At 30.5% G+C, this 18,186-nt stretch overlaps 1 protein-coding gene across 6 annotated transcripts in view; it reads right to left on the bottom strand.

Moving 5' to 3' along the window:
- Positions 1 to 11,302: 11,302 nt before the first annotated feature.
- The window catches only part of LOC100871326 (zwei Ig domain protein zig-8), a 396,962-nt gene continuing 390,078 nt past the window's right edge, over positions 11,303 to 18,186 (bottom strand). For 3 of the 6 annotated variants that reach the window (XM_003689721.4, XM_086916749.1, XM_086916752.1), the window contains 2 exons: positions 13,572 to 13,740; positions 11,303 to 12,557 (listed from right to left, as the gene is read on the bottom strand). In XM_003689721.4, coding sequence (XP_003689769.1) covers positions 12,466 to 12,557; positions 13,572 to 13,740 — 261 coding nt within the window. In that variant the 3' untranslated portion in view covers positions 11,303 to 12,465. The remainder of the gene's footprint in view (positions 12,558 to 13,571; positions 13,741 to 18,186) is intronic. The other 3 variants (XM_012483498.3, XM_012483488.3, XM_012483490.3) reach the window with 2 other exon arrangements.

The raw sequence follows: 18,186 nt of genomic DNA on the forward strand, positions 1-18,186 counted from the left end.
GGATTATCAATCTTGAATAAATTTTAGAAGTAATACTATGGTGTCCGCTTTTCATTAAAAAATTTATGGGATGATTCTTCGAATCAAAATCGAATGAAATCGAAAATCGAAGGAAGTGATAATTGTATTTTTATATTTCTTTCTTAATTATTCGCGAGATTAACAGTATTTAACAGTATTACAATTTATTTTAAAACTAGAATTAAATTGTTATTAGAAAAAAAATTGGTATAACTTTGAAGCTGACAATTCTAACAATAAATAAATAAATTAAGATTGTTAGAAGCACGAAACCTTGTCCTTTCTATTTTCGAAAAGAAATCACCATTATAATTTTCAATTATCTTACGTGTCTTCTTGCTCGTGCCTTGTCTCGTCGATCTATCACAAATTCCAGATAAAAGACAAACGTAATTTCTGGAAAAGAACGTAGCAGTATTTACAGGAAAAAATTGATTAGCGACCTAGGTTACTGGGTCGCAGCCCATTCATAATTTCTGCGTTGTCCTAACACTATGGACATTTTGAGTTCTTACTCTCTCAACAACCAGCCGAGGAAAAAGTTACTTTAACAGACACGGTTTCCTCTATTTTTTCTCAAAATTGTTAGTTTTTTTCTTATTACTTTATATATTCAGTTTGCGTGATTGTAAATATTTTGCATTAATTTATCACGCGTTTTACATAACAACACGTCATTGCGAGTATGGTAAGTATCTTATACAATTTAACACACGTTTTGCATAATATATCACACACATGTATTAATAATATATGTTCGAGCACGTGTTTTAACAGTATAATCTGTCATAAACGTAATGCTCTTCTATTTTTGAAAATCGAGAGAAACAATGAAACAAGATCGATGCAGTATCACTGAATTGATAAGAAAGCAATTAAGAAAAGAAAAATATAAAGATTTAATTGATATCCAATATTTCTTACTCTGATTTTATACATATTTAGGAAAATAATTACTTTCTAGAATGAAATGCTTCCACAGCATGCGTCTATTAAACGGATTTCACATAAATTTATTTCAAAATCTCTGTATACATTCGACAGACGATTTCGTTCCTCGATACACTTGTTTTCTCGTCATGATGCACAGCGCCATCCACGACGATTGGCGAAACTATGAAAAGGAATTATTATCATCTCTCTCACCGTTACTTTTCTCGCAACGTAAAAAAACTGTTTCCAATTGTTTTTTTTCTTCGTATACAGTCGTTCGCGTTACCGCTGCGTCAGAAAACGCTTTCTCTCGCTCTAAGTAAACTCGTTTGTTCTCGCTCGATCACCACGCTCGATCGCTTCGTCGATTTATTAGTTCATTATTAAATATAGGATACAAGTTTTTCGTACAAAAATGTTAATAACGAGTTAAGAACATAGTAGCACGTAGCAGGATTCGTTCACGAAACACGAGGATTGGACGTTTCAGAATCGTCACGTGAGACTATATTTTCGAGAATTCATTGAAATGAAACAGGCTAATCGCTCTCGACACTCGGCCTGGTGATGTTTGACGAATCTCCACGGTTGTTTTCTCTACGGCAACCTTATAAAACGGCATGTAGATTACTCTTGGTCGGTCGCGTGTCGCGTTGAATACCTAATTCAACTTGCAACGACACATTTGGCACACCGCTCCCCCTTATTTATCCTATTGGAATTGCAAAACCGAAATGTGTATGTATAGGAAAAATACGATAATGAATGCGTTTCTGAATTAGGTTTATAATTTATTCCTTTTCAAGCAAGGTTGTCGATTGTCTCTGGTGGAAGTATCTGGTGTATGATAAAATTTTTGAGGTTGATCGAGAGGTAAGTAGTTAAGGACGTTCATGATCAGACATTCGAAATACTTCCGAAGAATGTTTATTTCTTTGCGTAGATTTTTTTTTAACGAAGTAAGTAAACGAATGATATTATGATTAAATATTGTACGAGTTTTTAAATTTATTTGAAAAATTAAATTAAAAATGATAAATAATTCGCAAATATTTTACGACGTTAAATAATGGAATGGTATATCAAAGCGTTCCTCTTTGAATTCCTTAATAATGTTTCCCGCAACATATTTTTCATAAATTTCGGAGAAAATTCATCGTGTATTATGCGATGCAAATGACAGCTCTAATTTAGTTACTTTTGTTACGAAAATCGAAGCTGCAAATTTTAATCAAGTCAGTTCGTAAATAGCCATCCATTTCGAACAAATATATGCATTAAAAATATGAAAATTAGATTGCTACATGCTTTGCTACAGAAAATTTTCATATCGAATTTTCTTTCGTAATTGCCCCCACTTTTTTTATTGCATGTATTTCATAAAATGAATTATTATCATTTCGTTAAATAAAATTAAAACAGTGTTTAAAACAGAAATATGTAAAAATACATTTTTTCATATTAATCTATCCATTGCAATTTTTATTTGGGAGAGAAGAATTGGTCAAATCGATATTGATGCAACGATACAAAATATAATAACCGTATTATTTAAGAGAAAATTAATATTGCTTAATCGTCCATCCAAAATTCATATTTTTTTTTTAGAGGGTCATAATTGAAAATTTGTTTTAATTGATTTAACGAGTAGTAGGAATTTTTAGTCGAATAAAAAAAAAAAAAAAAGAAAATCCATCGATTTTGTACGCGTATTTCTACTACTACGGATCTTCGAATTATTCGAAATTACAAATTCGAAATTAATTGCCAATTAATACGCAATGAAATTGCATACATCCATCGGAATTAAGGCATTATCGATATGAAGCGTGGCATCATCTGATACATATCGTTCTTCATGTCGGATACGGGTAACAAGATTAAATCTATAATTATTAGTTACCGCTTATAATGAAAGTGACAATTTGATACCCGTTTTACGATGATGGTTACGTCTGTCATTTATGATTTCATTCGTGGAACATTGGATCTTTTTACGCTGTATGAATTATATTTCGCGCGTCTCATTGTTTATAACATTTCTTCCTTATTACATTTTCTTTCGTATTAATCCTTGAACAAACTTGACTTGATTTATAAAATTAACGATTAGAGAAATATTTGACGATATATGTAAATCATGATTTGTTTACAACATAAATAATTAGTAATTTCGAAAACAATAGAATATTATAAAATATTATAAAATTTTAAAAATTATTATTAAATTATTTAAGAGTAATAAAATATCATAAAATATAATTCGGGTTCGTCAACATTATTTTTTGTGATTATTTTTCAGATTCCAACAAAAGACATATATTATATGCATATTTTTTAATGGTGACTTCACTTCTCGACGAATAAATGAATGCGATGTAGATATGATCGTTAAGCAAGACGAGTGATATCTTTCTTTCCAGACGTCTTCTCATTTTCCTATATTTTTTTTTTCCCCACTTTTACCCACGCTTTCTTTGTAAGTTGTAAAACATTTTCGAATCTTTTTGATTTTCAGTTCACTTTTAATCTGGGTCGCTTACTCTTTGTTTTAATTTTCTAAAAATTAGAAAAAAAAAAAAAAGATCGATATTTTCGTTTCAATTTACGCGAAATGAATTCTAATCCGTGAAAAATTAAAACAATATTCGTGTTTTAATATTTTACTCTCTATATTTATTTTCTAATGTTACTTGATTTTCCTTAATCATCTTTTTCGAGAAGAATTGGCTACGTCAATTCAAAAATTTTGACTTCACTTCATTTCGAGGAAAAATAAAAACAAAGAATCGAAACAAATTCGATTATGTAAAACATTAACTCTTCACTGTTAAATATCTAACGATATTCCCTAGATTATGTGATTTGCATATCTACAACATATTTTCATTTCCTGCTCTATTCCTGTTCTTCTTTTTTTGATCTTTAAGAAATCTGAAAAAATCCTTATTCTCTTCAATTTATTGCACGAGTATTTACTTTCAATCAAATTGTTTAAAATTTTACGAGGGTTCGAAAATCAATCGATAAATATTCTATTCTCCCCACGAATTATAATTATATTCCATAATTATTATTATTAAACATACATCGAAGAGACAAAAAAAAAAAAGAAAAAAAGAAAAGACAAAAGAATATCATCGACTACCAACACAAGAGGACAAAAATGGCGACGTTCTTTCATCCTCAACCCTCGTAAGTAATGTATCCGGTTAATATCACGTTAACGAGAGACGGTCAATAAAGTCTGTCTCCGTCACATTATCTTATTTATCCAGCTGTCCTTTCCTCCCTTTTTCTTCCTTTCTTCCCTTTCGCCGGTTTTTCCCTCGCCGGTATTTATTCGTCGGTAGGAATAAATGTTATTTTTTAGCGTTACAGGCACGAGCATTGAAACAACAATACCCGCTTTCAATATAATCTACACCGGCTGCTGCATCCCGTGCAACCTAGAGATTACACGAAACTTTAAATGCGTTCGTGTGGCACACACAGAGATTTATCGTGATCGTGGTGCGATACTATTTCCTTTTTCTTTTTTTCTTTCGGTATCCGGAAGGCGGGGATGATTAAAATGGTTGGTATTCATAATTCAAACCGGGAGAAAATTCTATGAATTTTTGTTACAACGCTCGTGAATATCGCGTACTGACCGTTGTTAAATGAAGAAACCAGAGATGTATCGCTCTTTGGACGTCTTGAATGTCTTTTCATGGTCACACGCTTGCCCCCGATTTTTCTTCCTTTTCTTCAATGTTTCTTTTTCACTGTTCAACACGCGTACAGTATGTACAGGGTGTCTCGAAAAAAAATTTTCGTTTTTAAATTGTTAACAGTGATACGATAAGTTTATGTAATTCTACGTTTTTCTTCTCTTATCAACAACTTGTCAAGAAAGTTGGAACGAAAGTTTCTGAAAGGAAAATGTTGGTTGAAATTATTTTTGAAACACACTATATATACGTGTACCAAATCATTCTAGCTTTGGTCGAAATAAATCTAATTCTAAATTAGGGAGAGTTTTGAAACAACGAATTCGAACGATATGAAAAGAAAACGAATATATTTCTACTTCATCTTTCGAATCGTTTCATTTCTCTGTCATTCAATTATTCGTTTATTTCTTTCTATTCTGTCGCGTTATAAAGAGAAAGAATTCTTATAGTTATGCTGTCCTCCCAATTAACCTCAAAATACAAAAGTTATTTCTCATTTTTTACAACATTTTTCAGAACATCTTTATTGGAAAAATATTAGTGAATAATGTTGTATAATAATAATAATAATTGTGTTCATTAATTTATGCCAAGTCGATGCAAAATTGCATCTAGCGCAATGAGACGAAAATAATCGCCGTCTTATCGTAACGTAATATTTTATAATGGCACGAGCTTTTGTGTATCGTACCACGTTGCACTTTATCGCGTCATCCTTTTAACCGTCGTAACAAAGATATAATTTTGTGGGACATAAATTTTCATAGGACATAAATTATCTCTAAACGCGGTTAACAAGTACCAAGAGGTAACGAGTTTATCCGAAAGTGAAGTACGACTGCATCGGGGTGGGATGGTATAGCGGTATTAGTGAATTATGGTCATTTAACATTTTAGTAATTTCATAAATCTTATCCTGTAGTTGGATATTAATTAGCAATGGAATTAATTCGAGATAGAATAAACCGCGATATCAATTTAAAGTATTATAGTTAACACGATAATGAAAACAAATTAAATTTTAATTTTGCAATCCTTTTGCATTTATCAAGCCAAAGCTTCGTCAAGCTTATGTATGACTTTTATCATTATTACATCGCAACTTATATGATTATAAAATCTTCAATTTTAAAAATTACAATAACAACTTAGAATTGTGATTGTCATAAAATGATCAATGTGATGTTTTAAAAAAATAATGACACGAAAAGGAAATTTTTTAAGAGATTATTCCACTTGAAGAAATATTATAAAAAGATTTAATACACCAAAGCTACTAATCTAATCTAACTTTGCCATATTATAACACAATTATAACTCGATCTTAAAGAGAAATTCACTTTCCATTCTACGCTTCGAATTAAGAAAAAGAAAATCAAAGCCTGAGATAAATTCAAGATTAATTTAAGCCTAAAAAAATATTCACGTTGCATGCACAGAAGCAAATCCTACTTAATTTTGCTATACTATAATATAATGATAGATTAACTTCAAACATAAAAATTCAACAAATTAATTCATTCTCTGTTCTAATTCCATATCATAAGTTAAGAAAAAAAGAAATCGAAAAATTTAAATTCCAACTTAAGATACGATATAAGGTACATTCGCATGCGTCGAAGCATTAACCACACCTAACTTCCTTATATTAACGCAACGATGAAACGATCGATATTTCTCGAAAATAAAAATTCGAAAAAACCACTCATAATTCAAGCGCATTCGCGTCCCATGCATCATCGACCACACTTAATTTTACATTTCTTATCTTTATAACTCGAATTGAAAAGAATTTCCTCCGTTACACACGCGTCAAACAATGAAAATGAAAACAAATGCATCGCATGCATCGAAACGACAAAACTCAACTTCTCTATGCGACGATCGGATGACCAAAAGGAAAGAAAGAAAGAGAGAGAGAGAGAGGGAGAGATTCGGCCAACGTTTAATTTGTCCTTAATTCGAGAGTTTCTGAGAAGATGTGCGAATTTCTGTTGGAATACACGGGCACAGTATGCAATGCAGGCGCCTCCACTCGAGGGTGGAGAACCTCGGCGTGAACATTATGCGGTGCACCTCGCGTTTAGCTTGATAAATGGCGGCGGTGCAGGGGTGAATGCCGGTGTTGTTGCACCTCTCTCTCTCCTCTCTCTCTCTCTCTCTCTCTCTGTCATGTTCTTTTCACCTGCCTTCTTCTTTTTGCTCTATCTTCCTCATATTCGCGACGAAATCGTCTTGATTTCTTCCAGGATGGAAAGAATCCAGATTTTTTTGACGATTTTGGTGTTAACCAATAATACGAGGGTATACACGAAAATGGGAAACTGGAAACAGCAATTATAATGTTTCTCGAGATTCTCGAGTTATGGTTATGGAAAACGAGATTATACTCACACGGCCGGGGGAGGAAATGTTTTTACGTGTAATCGGGGTTGTTGCAGCCCGGGAAAAGTTTTTTAATCACGTTTGCCTGATAGCAGATATTACTCTGGGTTACTGTTACCCAGGATTAAAGCATTTGCTTCGCTTCCTGTTCATTTGTTATTCATAGCTTTCTTCATCCCTCCCCTCTTTCGCTTTCGTATCTTGTTTTTCTTAAATTTTTTTTTTCTTTTATTAATCGTATATCTATTTACAATTCAAACTCACTCAAACTTCAAGTAATTAAATTGATTTCGAAGTGTTCGATATTAATATGATCATCCATTTTGTTTCGAGATTCTAATCTCTCTTAATCTTTGCGCAACGATAATTTTCTTCATTTGAATTAATTTTGTACAATATGTATTTATGTAAGGATTGTAATTAAATGATAATTTGAGTTTTCGTGAGTTTCCACATACTTTGATGGAAAAGTAAACGAGTAAACGTTCCCCTCAGTTTTGACGATAAGAAGAATCGATCGTTTTATTGAGGCTTCTTCACCTATTAAACCGTCATTAAATTTAATGTATTCGCTTAAGGAGATATTTGCATCCAATTTATTATTCCACGCTCGCGTTACAAACGATCTCCACGAGCGTACTAAAGGAACGTTGTCCCAATTTATTTTGCATTTTTATGAAATTTACGATTAATCGTTCGTTTCTGCCATTTCAATAAGAAGGAGCTTACTAAATATCAATACAAAGCACGCAGTGTATAAATGTAAAAGTATTCCGAGATTTATTCTATATATGCGATTTTTATTATTGCTTATTTTCTGTAATAATAATAATAATAATAATAATAACGTTAAAACAAAAATTAAAATGTGTAAAATGTGTTTTCAAATAGGAATGCAATTGAAAGCTTAATTTTAAAAATTCACGTATAATGAAATTGTATTAGTAGTAAAATATAAACAAAAATTCCGTATTAATAATCAAAATATTGTAAATTTTTAGTACTTTATTGTTGCAGCGATATTTATATTTGATTGTTTATTGTTGATGATGATTCGAACAGCAATGGAAGATTAAAATTATTGATTTAACGTGGAAGAAATCTCTTCAATTCCTCGAATATTTATTAATATTTAATTGTTGTTCCATATTATTGTTGATACGTCTTTCTAAAAATGATGATATCATAGAAAGTAATTGCAACAATATCGTATATTCCATATCGATATTTCTTTTCAAATATTGTTTATTATTGTTGGCAGTGAATGGATTGAATTTATTGTAGAGTATTGTAGATAGTATATAGTTGCAAAAATTTAATCTTTTTGAATTTTTATTTTTAAAAAATTGTTTTTATTTTTAATGAAACTTTATATAAAGTAATAATGGATCTATATATGGATAATTTTTTTTTTTTCGTTTCTTTGGAACGTCATTTTAAAGAAATGAAATCAACGTTCAAAGTTTTATCTTTTCGTTGTTTTTAATATAATTTTTGTAATTTTATATTATAATGTAATTTTAATAGTAATTTTGTGATAAAGCAAAATTTTGAATTATAAAAAGATTTAATTTTTTTTATAATATTCAATTATTCTATTGCAAAACATAGAAATTGTTTCCAAAATTAAAAAAATATTAAAACTTTTGGAAATTGATCTCATTTTCTAAAAACAAAAAATTTCTGTTCCACAAAGAGATGCTTTATATATAATCCATTATGCTTTCTATATGCACACAAATTTTTCTAAAATCAGAATTTTCCTTGTAATATAGAATACGAATATTTCTGTCATTGATTGTAAATTTATTAAAATTTAAAAATTATTGAAACAGATTTTTATGATCGTATTTATTTTTATTTACACGAAAAAATTATCAATCGTTTACCCCGATTAAAGCGTTACACATTTCAGAAGCCAAAAAAAAAAAAAAAAAATTGCTTTAACTCGATATCGATATTTAATTTGAAACAAATTTTGTTTCCAATTTTTAAAAAAAATTTAATTTTTACATGAAATTTTAAAATAAATTTCTAAATTTTTCACTTTTATCTCAAAATTGTTGTTTTCGAGAATGAATTTCATTTAAAAATTGAATAAAAATCCATGGTTAGTTAAACATTTCACCGGCTGCTCGACGAAATTTTTTTCGATACAAAATTTTACTGTGTGAAGATTTAAACAAATTTTTTATTATTGGAAACTACATCCCATGAAATGGCGTGAATTATGACGGATGCTATTATACCGAATTCTATTTCGAAGTAGAACTTTTAGCCAGGCGATGATGAATAGCCCCGTGAAAAGAGCAAATTACGAAAGTTAATTCAACCGCGTTGCATCCTGTTCGCTTTGCCAATCGATTAGACAAATAGTTCACAGTAGTTTTTAAATGCCTCTTATATCTTCCATCGATTCCATTTCATTTTCCTTCGACCTTTTATCTCCTTGATTGCTTTACTTTCTTTCTTTCTTTCTTTCTTTCTTTCTTTTTTTTTTTTTCATTTTTAAAAAATATTATTTCTCATTTCATGCGATGATAAGCAAACTTTTGCGACACAATCAACGATTTTTTTTTTTTTTTAATAGGAACAAGGAAAATTCGCCTTTTCATTTTCGATTAGTTTGTAATTCGTTATTTCTAGATGCGCGTTGCAATCGAATTTTAAAATAGATTATTTGGAAACCATCGTTGGAATTGATTATGAAAAATGAAAAAAAAAAAAGAAGAAAAAGACAGAGGAAAAAAGTAATCGCGATATCGATCTGCGTTTTATATATTCACGAGAAGAATAAAATTCGTACTCTCTCGTTAAAGTTTCATGAATATTCCGCATTATATTTGATATTCTACGCAATACCTCAAATTTATTCTGGTGAAATTATTACGACATAAATTACAACATTTCGTAGAGAACTTCCACTAAATGACGGTATTAAAAAAAGAAGAATAAAAAAAAAAAAAAAAGAGAAATTCATATCAGTTCGATAAATTTACAAAATTATACATTCCCTTTCATGAAATACCGGTTAAAATAATTCATCCATCACTGTGCATTTAATTAACAAGATAAAATTTCGATATATATTTAAAGATATATAAAAATAAAATTAAAAAAAAAGAATCAAGTATGCAATAAAATTATTCCATATATCAAAGTAAAAAAAAGAATTTCAAAAACACAATTAAAGAATAATCGATACAAAATAAACTATCACTTAATAATTATCAAATAAGTTGTTATCTACTTCGGGAGCATGGCGGCCACGTTTCGTGCAATAAGAAAACGAAAAACATTTCATTTACACGTGTTTAATTCCATCCTATATACACCGTTCATCGATTTGTGTGAAACAATAGTTCGCTATATCGTGGAACTTTGCTCGTATCGGTAATCAAAGTAAATACTATGATCGGAGTGGTGATAGGTGACAAATTAATTGTCCGGCCGCAGTCGAGTTTCGTTCAGCTTGCGTTCAGCCCATGAAATTCATTCATTACGATTAACCCCTTGAGCAATTTTTATATATATATATATATATTCGTACATATGATTGAAATTATTGCACAGGAATGATGAATATATTATTTTATTCAACGCATATATCAAAGTATACAGTGTTTAGAATATCTTAATATAAATAATATTAACAACAATATAAATATACGTCTTTCTATGAACAATGAAAATAAGATTTAATCTGAAATTGACATTAGGCACGTAATATATATTCCTATATATATAACTATTGAAACGAAATATTTATAAAAAATTACAAAAGCGATGAGAACGTTATAATTGATAAAAGTATATAATATATTGAAAAATTCGCAATAGCATTAAAAAATAGAAGGAGTGAAAATTAATCACAAAAAAGTGTGTATATATATATATATCTTTATATATTAAAAAAATTGTGTTTCAAATTAAAATAATTAATTTTATAATAAATATATATATATATATTCTATATATTCTTTATATTATTTCGATTTTATAATTATTTTTCTCAAAACATAGAATAATTCGTTTACGAAAAATCTGTGTTCCTTTGAACGATCATCTTTCTTAATTAATTCGAATAATGGAAATCCTACTATAATATAATATAACAAAGAGATATAAAATAATATAATGTAATAGGATGATAACATTGATAACAGGATGATAATTATATGATATAATAACAATGATGAAATATTCGTCTTCGATCTCGAGTAATGTTCGAGGGGTCAATCGTATACTGATTTCCGTTCTGTGTTATGTACACGTGATTCATGCTCCTGTTTCGTAATTTAGTACCTCTTACGTGTGGCCAGATGGCGTTGAAAGCAACCGAGCGAGAAAGAGGATGTAAATAGACGAAGGGGAAACGATCATGTTGGCAAAACATGAATGAAAAAGCGAAGGAATAGATGTACCCGTTAGAAAAAACGTTGTGTGTGAGAAGTCGATTCTTACATGACTAGAATTCTTATCTCGAGAGAGATAACTCTTTTTTTTTTATTTTTCCTCTAATTTCATTCATTATTCGAGAGATATGTCATGGAACTCATATCGCCTCCATCGAGAAGCGTGCATCGTGTACATCGATGCGACGAGGATTAGAGTTCCGAAAGTAGAAGAGTGTGGTCCGCGAATTCGGCATTAGAGGCCTGATTTCGCGAGCGCTGCGTATCGAACGCTCGTTCCTTTTCATTATTTTAGTCTTTAACAATCGCCAATTGGCCAACGAGAATTGCACATCGACGATAAAAATACACGATAAAAATTACAATTTTTACCCTATCGATCCTTTCCTCTTTTTCTCTTTCTCGCTCGTTTTTTTGCCCTCTCTTCTTTCCTACACATCCTGTCAGCCTGGGTGAATAATTGCCGAGGAAAGGCGATCCTTTGTACTCTGATCTTGGCCTTTGTCCCGATGCTTGTTCCGCTCTCCGTCTTCTTCCTTCCATTCCGAGCTTAATCGTTTTTCTACTCGCATCGAACGTATTCATTCGTTTCGATTACCATCACTCACTTTGTTTTGCATACATCGAAACGTGTTGCCGCATCGTCGCCTTCTCATTGTACTAGTAATAGTTCCTTTCGCGCGTTTCTAAATAATCGTAGTATTTTCACGAGGATGTTTCACACGATGTGATTTTCACTAGTTTCGTTTCGATCGTCGTGGCCGCGTCGATCGACACATACACTATTTCTTTTTATTCGTCCACGCTATATTATTATCGATGTACCGGCATCGTGGTCTGGTGTGTTCTGCCGCGAGTCACTGCATCACCATTTCCAGGTTGCACGTATACACTCTACGTCAAAAGGCGTATCCCCGGATTTCAAACGGTGAAAGTCTCTCGTTCACCGTTTTTCCACGCGAGGGGGAAGGAAGAGCAGCGTTTTCACGAAACGGTTAGTAAAGCAGCAGACACAGGCAGAGGAGGAGGGAGTAGAGCCTTGGTTGCTTGGCTTGACCGCCATGCTGCATTGCCGCGGGATACTCTCCTGAAACAGAGGACAACACTTAAATTTTCTGAAAAGTACCGGTTCTCTGTTTGCAAAGGCAACAAGTCATGAGATGCGCGGGATCGTAACATGCCTCGAGATTTTAAACTACTTTGGGATAGGTTGGAAAATATTTCGAGACAAAGACATTGACAATTATGTAAGAATGGTGGTTATTTATTTTAAATTATTATTTTTTTCTTTGCTTCTTTTTCAAAAATATTTATCAAAATTCGATTAAAATTATAGAAAAAGATTTCTTCTGCCTTTTAAAATTGATTTAGAATTTTTGTAAAAATTTGATAAAATAATTTCAACACGACTGTATAAATATTACTCAATGTAGTTAAATATTGCAAAAGAGAAAATAAATTTTATTTATTGTAATCGATAGTATCAATAACCGATTAGTATCAAAAAATTTAAAATCTAATTTGAAATTTATTATTCAAATATTATCTCGATCGCGAGAAATTCAATGATAATATTTAAAAAATAAAAAAATATAAAAAAGATCTTGCTTATTTCGATACTCTTACATATCCCTATATAATTGGTCAAACATTGATTGAATTTCATATCCAAAATACGAATCTATATATACGAATCGTTTCAATGCGTCACATCGAGGTGTACAAAACATTGACTTGGAATCGCACTGGTGCTTTACATGGAAATTCCTACACATCGAAAAGGAATCCATTAATTAAACGCGTGTGTCGAAAGCATCCTTCTTCCTTCCTTTTCTCTCTTTAGCTTTCTTTTCCTGGTTTGACGTTCGTCTATTTAAAATTAATATTCAAGAGTCTGGTCTCGTTCCTTTCTTATTATTAATTCCCTCGATAAAAAGAAGAAGAAGAAGAAGGAAAAAGATTCCATTGCTTTCGAGCAAACAGGAACGTTTATTAATTTCCTTCCACTTGGAGAAATCGATCCGCCAATGAGACGCTTTGGCCTGGCCACCACCATTTAATAACGAAGCGGAAACTATTTAATTAAGTCGAAGTCACTCACCATTCAGTACGTGAACGGTGATTGATTTTGGTTGAGCGTTGCTTGGATTACAAGTGTATCGGCCGGAATCCGATGGTTTCGCCTCCTGCACGAGCAGGAAACTCCTGGTGATGTCTCCTTTCTCCGTGACCACGGATACACCACCTCTGGTCGGGTCGTAGGTGATTATCTGCGACAAAGATCGGAAAGGAAGCTTTGAGATCAACACGAACGGTTGAATCGTATCCTGGACGAGGAGGAGAGAACGAAGGAGAGAGGGGGAGGGCAACCTACGTGGCAACTTCCTCCCTTTTATTCGATGGTTGGAAAGTTGGAATTGTTAGTCGAGGAACGTGGGAGATAAGCTTTCTGGGAATGTATCGAGACATCCTGAGCTGTTGAAAGAACGTTTAGGGGGAAAATTTTTTGTCCGATTTATTTCTATATGCTATCGAAACTTCTTAATCGAGAAGGGATTGTAAAGTTTAAGCAGGGAGGTGTCGCTATTTTTCAACGGTTGACGCTTTATGAGAATAGCGTTGAATTCATATTTGTTTAGCTTCCTTTTCTGTCTGTTTGCTTCTTGCATGAATAACAGGATTATCTTCCAGTGATGATTTATGATATGTACTTTTTGAAATATTTTCATTCTTAGATGAATATTAGAGATGTAAATTGCAACATTGAACGAAACATTCTTGATCTTAGTGATCAATCTGTTGTACCAATTTCAGCATTTCAATGAAATTTCAATTGTTGTAGCATTGTAAAATAAAAATTATAAAATAAACACGTTTACTTGCACTTGTATATTTGAATATTAAAACCGTGATTGAGATTGATTTTGCTGTTTCTTCGTTCAGTCTAGTAATATTGGATAAAATTCTAAAAAGATCGATCGATACGAAATTTGGAGGAATTCTATATAAAATTTTAACAGAGAAACTTTCTATTCATTGAATTTTATTTATGCATTAAATCGTCTTCGTTATAAAAATCGCCAAGTGATTAATAATCGATCTTCGTACTTAAACTATATTTAAAATCTTTTATTATTGCCATGATAAAAATATTGGCGACCTCCTTACATTAAATTCTAATTTAATCAAGTCCATTAAAATGTTTCCATATTTTTATTCGAAGCTTGTCCAAAATACAGAGAATGCTTTCACCCGCAAATTAATTTAATTGATTACCGTAGTTGGAATTTGATAAAATTTAATTTGTTAATTAATTAACTAATTTCATTTTTACTGGGTTAATGGGATATCTTATAAATATGAGATTGGAATAGATAGACATTGTAAACATTGGCCAATGGCTAATGAAGCTGTTGTTTAATAATATCTGGACATTATTATTAATAACGTTTGCACATATAGCTTTCAATAGAATCGAAAGTTTTTTTTATTAATATCTCAGAAATTAATAATTTCAAATTTTAGATTCTCATTTCTTTAAATTTCATATCCAAAGCCACAATCATGATTTTCTTTAACAATAACAATCTTGACTTATTATCACTTTTTAAATTTCTATTATAGTAGTGTATTTAGTGTAGTAGTACTCTGATCGTTGTGATTTCGCTTAAATTTCTACGTTTTTCTGCGCAGACAGTTTCAGAAAGACAAACACAAATGTTGGGGCCCTGTGAATGTTCTGTTTATCCTGCGCCTGTTCCATTTGGCGTTTCCTCGCTAGTGTTTCGTTAACAGAGAGGGTCGATGTGAGGATGACGTCAGAGACGAATTTCTAAATTAGTGAATCTACTACAGCTTCGATGCACTTCTCTTACATGTCATCTTAAAGAGAGGGGGGGGACATCTTTTCGTGAAATTCTTTTTTCCTCGAGAATATTATAATATGAGAGCAAACGTATTATATGTACAATTCGTGACAAAAAGATTGATTTTCTTCAATCTTCTTCGAGAGAATTCTTTCTTCTTTAATGATATAGAAATATTTTGTTTTCGTTTAATAGGATTCTTCTAATAGGATGATTATTTTTTTAATCTTTTATTCATGTATTTGTCAAAAAATGAAATAATTTCAAAAAAAATAATAAATCAAATTTAATTTCATAGGGGGATAGTATTGTATCTTTGAAAAGGAATATATCTTCTTTGTAAAAGAGATCCTATAAATGTAAAATAAAAAAAAATTGATACTTTTTATCCATTTATCTTCTAAATCTAACGTGATAGACAATTTTTATCAGGATTCGACACACGAAAACGCCATTCCATTCTCGAACAATGAAATTTCGATGATGTGTTTTATCGGATTTATTTTATAGTTTTGTGATCATTTTTCACACAAGCAATTCAAATTTGCAGAAAGAAAAATGTGATTGATTTTTCTTTTATGTTATTAAGAAAAGAAGAATTTGTATAAATATAAAGTAATATATTGCAATCGAGAAATATTGGAAATCATAATCTTGTTCTAGTTTCGTCACAAAATGTACGAATGCGTTAATGCATGGAGTATAAAAATGAATGTAGAAAATTATTAAAGTTTTAAAACAGAATGAGAAATGTTCGTTATTAAATATTGAAGGCTCATGATGCTTTCGTTTGAAGATTAAATTAATTTTAAAATTATTAAAATATATTAAAGTTGTTAAAAGAAATTAAAAATTGAGAAATTTAAATAGCGAGAGATATGAAATTTGATTAAATGTTTTAATTTAAAATGCTTTCAACTCACTTTTCTCCTATATTCTTTAATATTACTGCTATATTATACCAATAAATAAAAAATTCAAAAAAAATTTCAAATACTATTTTCTATTAGAAAAAAACGTTTATTTAATAATTCCAGTTTGTTCTATTTTATTACTATTAAGAATATTTACAATTAATTATATGGAGATCTAAGAATTCAATGATAGAAAATAGAATTTTTTTATAATTTCATATTGTTTTAAGTTAATTAATACAATATTTATCTGAACATATTAATTACAAATCAAAATAAATCCAAAATCCTGAAATCGAAGAATTTATTCTTTTGTAAAATATTAATTTAGAAAGTATAAATACTTTATTTCTTAACAATAATCCAATTTCCTTCGAGAAATATCGGGAACAAATTACAAGCATAACCGAGCATCCCTTTTTCCTGTTTCGAATTTGAGAAGAGGACGCTACCTGGATTGTTCAAAATATGATTAATCGGACGCAAAAGTTGTAATCCACGAGCTCGATAAGCCGCGCTCTCTTCCTGCCATTCTGTTATCTAACCCACGATATAACGCAGAATAATATGAGAAACTTTCACTGGAAAGTGCATGGTTAATCCGAGTCTCGTGCACGAAGGGTTAATAACGGGACGCACATCTCTTCGTTCCTGTTCAACTATGACCCACCATATACACACACAGCGACAGAACTTTTGGAATTTCGACTCGGATTATTAATATCGACGCCGCGCGAAAATTCTTCGTTACAACACATCGATTATTCTCACAATTGCGTTATGATTATACCAATCGTTTAATCGTGTTACACTTTCGAACGATTTAATTTTTTTGACAATATGTATAATCGCGTGTACAAACATAAATAAAATATAGATTCGAATATAAATGAAATGAATATCTATATTGGATATATCGTTATATAATAAATCGTTATCGTTTATGAAATTTTCAGTCCTTTAGACAGAGGGTTAAAAAATCCCTCGTATACTGGTACCCTTTTAAAAATGTTTAATAATCCTCTTAGCGACAATATAAGCTATGTGTATTAACGACGCGGGCGTTAAGCAGTTAATTAGAAGAGTCCCCTTTCGTGGTGGGTTAAAATATAGCTATAAAATCCACTTACTAATTTTTTACACAATGGGGGAGGGGGTGTCCTATACTCCAATTACATCCCTTAAAATAAAAAGCTCTCGTCCTTTTCCTTCGTTTTCTTCATTTTTTTTTAGAGGTTACTTTAAGTCATTTCAATAATCTTAGATTCTTTTTTAACTCTTTACAAGTTATTAATCTTGATTGTTTTCTTGGTTTAGCTTCTATAAGGATGTGTTCGAATCATGTAAAAGTTTTCAGTATGGAATATCATTTCGAAAGAATGAAATCAAAACATTTTCAATATTATTTAAATATAATTTTATAATAAATTAGTGAAAGATGGAACAAAATTTTTAAAAAATATTCTATAAAATTTTAATGCTCTGCTATCTTGTTATAAAAAATATTTTCAGGCGAAATTGTGTTGAATACAAAAAATGATAAAAGAATTATTTTATCGAAAAATAAATTTGTCCTATAAATTTTTATTAAACTCAGATTTCCTCGTATACAAAATCATAAAATTATCATTTTATCTGAAAACACTTTACCTATTAGTTGAAATATAAGAGTCTCTGTAATTTATGAAATATAAATAAAACGAAAAAAAGTAAATAAGTTATTTATTTTATTTTTTGATGTAGCATAAATATAAATTTTTTAAATAGAACTTTTGATCTTTTTATTTTAAATAAAATTAATCCTTTAAACAAAGGAAAAATCGGATTAGTACAAATTCAGTGATATCAAAGAATGTAATAATATAAGACACTTTTATTTATTTCTGAATAAGAAATAAATTATGAAACTTTACGAATAAATTATACGTTCTAAATC

Source organism: Apis florea, unplaced genomic scaffold, assembly GCF_048593485.1.
Source record: "Apis florea isolate Af1SG1 unplaced genomic scaffold, ASM4859348v1 contig_2190_pilon, whole genome shotgun sequence".
Taxonomy (NCBI): domain Eukaryota; kingdom Metazoa; phylum Arthropoda; class Insecta; order Hymenoptera; family Apidae; genus Apis; species Apis florea.